At 38.7% G+C, this 3,865-nt stretch overlaps 1 protein-coding gene across 6 annotated transcripts in view; it reads left to right on the top strand.

Annotated features, from left to right (window-relative positions):
• Nucleotides 1–442: 442 nt before the first annotated feature.
• The window catches only part of LOC107673387 (protein FAM219A-like), an 8,912-nt gene continuing 5,489 nt past the window's right edge, over nt 443–3,865 (top strand). For 2 of the 6 annotated variants that reach the window (XM_016466944.1, XM_016466948.1), the window contains exon 1: nt 445–1,008. In XM_016466944.1, coding sequence (XP_016322430.1) covers nt 952–1,008 — 57 coding nt within the window. In that variant the 5' untranslated portion in view covers nt 445–951. Of the gene's footprint in view, nt 1,009–3,865 lie in introns of all 6 variants that reach the window. The other 4 variants (XM_016466947.1, XM_016466946.1, XM_016466943.1 and 1 more) reach the window with 4 other exon arrangements.

Below are 3,865 nucleotides of genomic sequence, written 5' to 3'. Positions count from 1 at the left end.
ATTTCTAGTCAGTGCTCGATTAAAAGTAGCCAGTTTATGTTGAGTTGGGATTAAAAATAATTGTTAGAAAAGAGGGAAAAAAAATTAATTTGGGAGTGCCTTTATCACTAGAAATTTTAATTTTTATGTACCTTGTTCTGAGAAAAACTAAAGAGGAGAACAAACCCAGTCTAAAATGAGGGGGTGTCCTGACCTGAGAAACCTAGGGAGGTTAAACAGGGCAGGACAACAGACATTTCCCCCTAAAAAAAGAAAAAAAGCCAAATATTAGACTAGCTAACATTGCCTGTTTATTATTATATTCGAACATTGTCTGTTTTTCAGCTTGCTCCCATACAGGCCTTACAGGCAGTTTGATTAAGGTTACTATCCAGAAGCTGTCCAGGGTCCTGAAGTCATTTGCCCTGTGCTTGGTATTGGACAGGTGCATAAAGCACGGCCCACCTCTTTCAATACTGTAAACACGCAAATAGACACTGTTCCTCAAATCCCGTTATTAAAAACATCTTTGTTTGCATTCACTAGATTCCAAGCCCTAACCGCCATCCCTTATCACAGGTTCGACATGGACTGCAAAAGACAACATCCCACACAAAATCTTGCCATCTCGAGGTTAGACACACACCGAGATAACCCTGCACGATGTCTGTGTCTGATGCTAGTCTTGGGTGGAGCAGACATCGCTCGATGGCGTTGCGTGGGGCGGAATCCGTGGTGCTGCTCGCGTCTCCAGACTCGTTCTCCCGGAAGTGGGTGGTTAAGTCGCCACTCGGTCACTGCTGGCTAACGAGCGATCGCTGGGATGAAGGAGAGTCGGGGACATTCTTGGGGCTGACAAATATCCGACGACACAGCTGTGGAATTTCATTTTTTTTAACCAATTAGTTGCGGTATATCCGCAGAAATCCACCACAAACGCTCACAAAAAGGCTCAGACACCCCGTCGCCAAGATGATGGAAGAAATTGACAGATTTCAAGTGCCGACCGAGGCAGAGATGCAGCCTTTTGTAAGTTAAACCAAACTGACTCTTTAGCAACCGATTAAATCACAAAGGTTGTCAGTATGCGGTTTTAATAACGTTTTGATGAGCGAACGGTAGCTCAATATGAACCAAAGACACATGGAGTATTTAATTGGTCTCGTGTTGTGTCATCACAGACCGTTATTTTTTATAAAAAATAGCAAATATCTTATATTAGCCTACGAGAGATCGATAATGGCGCTTCTATGTCTGATGTATTTTTTTGCTAGCTAATGTAAGGATGCTACTGTGATGATGCGCACTGAGACTGTGTCTCCCTGCATCGAAAACAACATCTGCTTCGTTTTATTTTATAATAAAAGCTTAACCTTCAGCTTAACTTGTTCTTATATTCATTCGAACTTACATCGTAACGCTGTCTGTAACGTTCATTTGAAATACTGTTAATATTACGTGATGTTTCATCAATCTTGTAGAGGCCTTTACCGCCTTAGATTGCTTCATCATGCAGAATACGTGCCAAGGTACCTGAATAATATCCATACCCCTCCCACCCATGACAAATTCATCAATAATTCTCAGGAAAATAACCAGCTCTGCTCAAAGAGACATCTGGATGGCCCATATTTAACCCTTGACCTGTACAGCAGCTGTCAGTGTACCTCTGGTTAGTTATAGATCAGTGGTTCTCATCAGTTTTTGCTTCAGGACCCAGATTTTACATTGGTCATCAAGAGAAGACCCAGCACAATACCCAAACTGTTTATCATAGAGACGTAAACAACTGTACTTCAGACTGGAAATTAAAATTTTTTATATTAACTGCATAGGCCTAATAATATGCATATATATTCATGCAACAGACTAAATAGTCAAATTCTAAATGTAAAAAGTCAGTTCTGTCACGCTTTCTCTATTCACCACATAAAATATATTATGGCTGGAAGGAAATGAATCATATATAAATTAAAGGGGTCATATGATGTTGCTAAAAAGAACAGTGTTAGAACGAGCCGTTTTAGGTAGGCGTGGTTAACTCTTAACTTTTATAAAGAATATCTCTTTGGATTTGAGCCTTTAGTCTTTGCAACTTTACAGATCTTCTTTATGCACCAAGAGCTTGTAACACTCCAAAGAGAAAGGAAAAATTGAAATCGCATCATATGACCCCTTTAATCATATATGTAAAGGTTAAGTATGCAATTTTTGCTTACCTGTCGAGAAGTAGGCCTTACTCTGCAAGTTCGGCGTCTCTGTTGAAACCATACTATCAAAATCCTCCATCTTGTAAAAGAGCCACCCACCAGTGTTTACCGTTGTTTTACCCCTTTGTTTTGGCAAGTCTTCGAATAGTCTTCAAACTTTGGCTTGCATTTTCTGTAACCGAATCTGAATATTATTATAGATTAAACGCATCAGTCACGGTCTCACACCGGTAAACACCCCCTGGCTCAGCCTGCTACAGTAGCCACGTCCCAAACTCTCGCCATTGGTTGAACTGGAAAGAGATTGACGGATCTGAATGGACTGCTCTAAATGTTTATAGGGTTAGTTCACCCAAAAATCTAAATTCTGTCATTAATTACTCACTCTCATGTCGTTCCAAACCCGTAAGACCTTCGTTCATCTTCGAAACACAAATTAAGATATTTTTGATGGAATCTGAGAGCTTTCTGACCCTCCTAGAGAGCAACGATATTACCTCGATCAACGCACAGAAACGTAGCAAGGACATCGGTAAAATAGTCAGGGGTTCAACTGTAATTTTACGAAGCTACAAGAATACTATATGTGTGCAAAGAAAACAATAATAACATAATTTATTATAATGAAAAATAAAATGAAAAATATTTCATTTGTGTTCCAAAGATGAACGAAGGTCTTATGGGTTTACAACGACATGAGGGTGAGCAATTAATGACAGAATTTTCTTTTTAGGGTGGAGTAACCCTTTAATGGTGCCTGGGAATGTTTACTCTTTTTTTTGGGTGCTAAACCCATGAATGAACAATACAATGGGTTAAGAAAATATATTTTAATATATAAAAATATATTTGTTTGGTTGTGACACACTGATTTGGTGTATATTATATTATATTATATTCAGGGTTCCCACGCTTCTTGAAAGTACTTGAATATCAGACGCATGTATTCAATGCCTGTAAAGTACTTGAAAACAAATATAAGTCCTTGAAAGTGCTTGAATTAAATTTGAAATAAATTTTGTTTAGTAGAATGGTGCTATTTCAAAAATTGTCCTATATGCGCTGTCAAATACAAAACGAAACTGCACTAATGATTGGGGGTTGAGATAGGGTAGCGCGAGAAAAAAACTTAGCGTGTGAGCTGATGCGCAGCTCTGCATTAACCTATGGAGAAGCAGTGCATTTGCGAATGAAAATTACTGCGTGCGACTATGAAAAAAAATATTTAGGAGCACCAGTGTGACTGACCCGATTAGCATATTTGTGTTTGCGCTCAGGAGAGCTTCAAAGGTTTCTAACTTATTTACAACGTGTTTTTGCTGCGTTGAGTAATGTATCACAGACAAATCTGTTGATTCCTTGAACACAATGTTAATCAGAATCCACTCACTGCTCAAACACCTGAGTTTTGTTCAGTGCTGAGCAATCTCACGAATCCTCTCATTATAGCAAACAAAATGTTGACAGGGTGTAAATAAGAGATTAATTGTGCAGTGTAGGGAGCTTCGTCGATTATAATGAAACTTTGTGAGTTTGCGATGAGTGAGTGACAGCTTTTAATGATTAAGGGAGTTTGCAAGTGTGATATTGATTTAATACAACAGTTCATTAAACAAGAAATTAATATTAAGTGACTTGCATTGTCTGACTACAACACTATTGCCTGATTTTGCTCT

Source organism: Sinocyclocheilus anshuiensis, unplaced genomic scaffold, assembly GCF_001515605.1.
Source record: "Sinocyclocheilus anshuiensis isolate Anshui unplaced genomic scaffold, SAMN03320099.WGS_v1.1 scaffold508, whole genome shotgun sequence".
In the NCBI taxonomy this organism is placed as follows: domain Eukaryota; kingdom Metazoa; phylum Chordata; class Actinopteri; order Cypriniformes; family Cyprinidae; genus Sinocyclocheilus; species Sinocyclocheilus anshuiensis.
The sequence above is the reverse complement of the archived record's forward strand: the minus strand, read 5'-3'. Positions and strand labels throughout refer to the sequence as shown.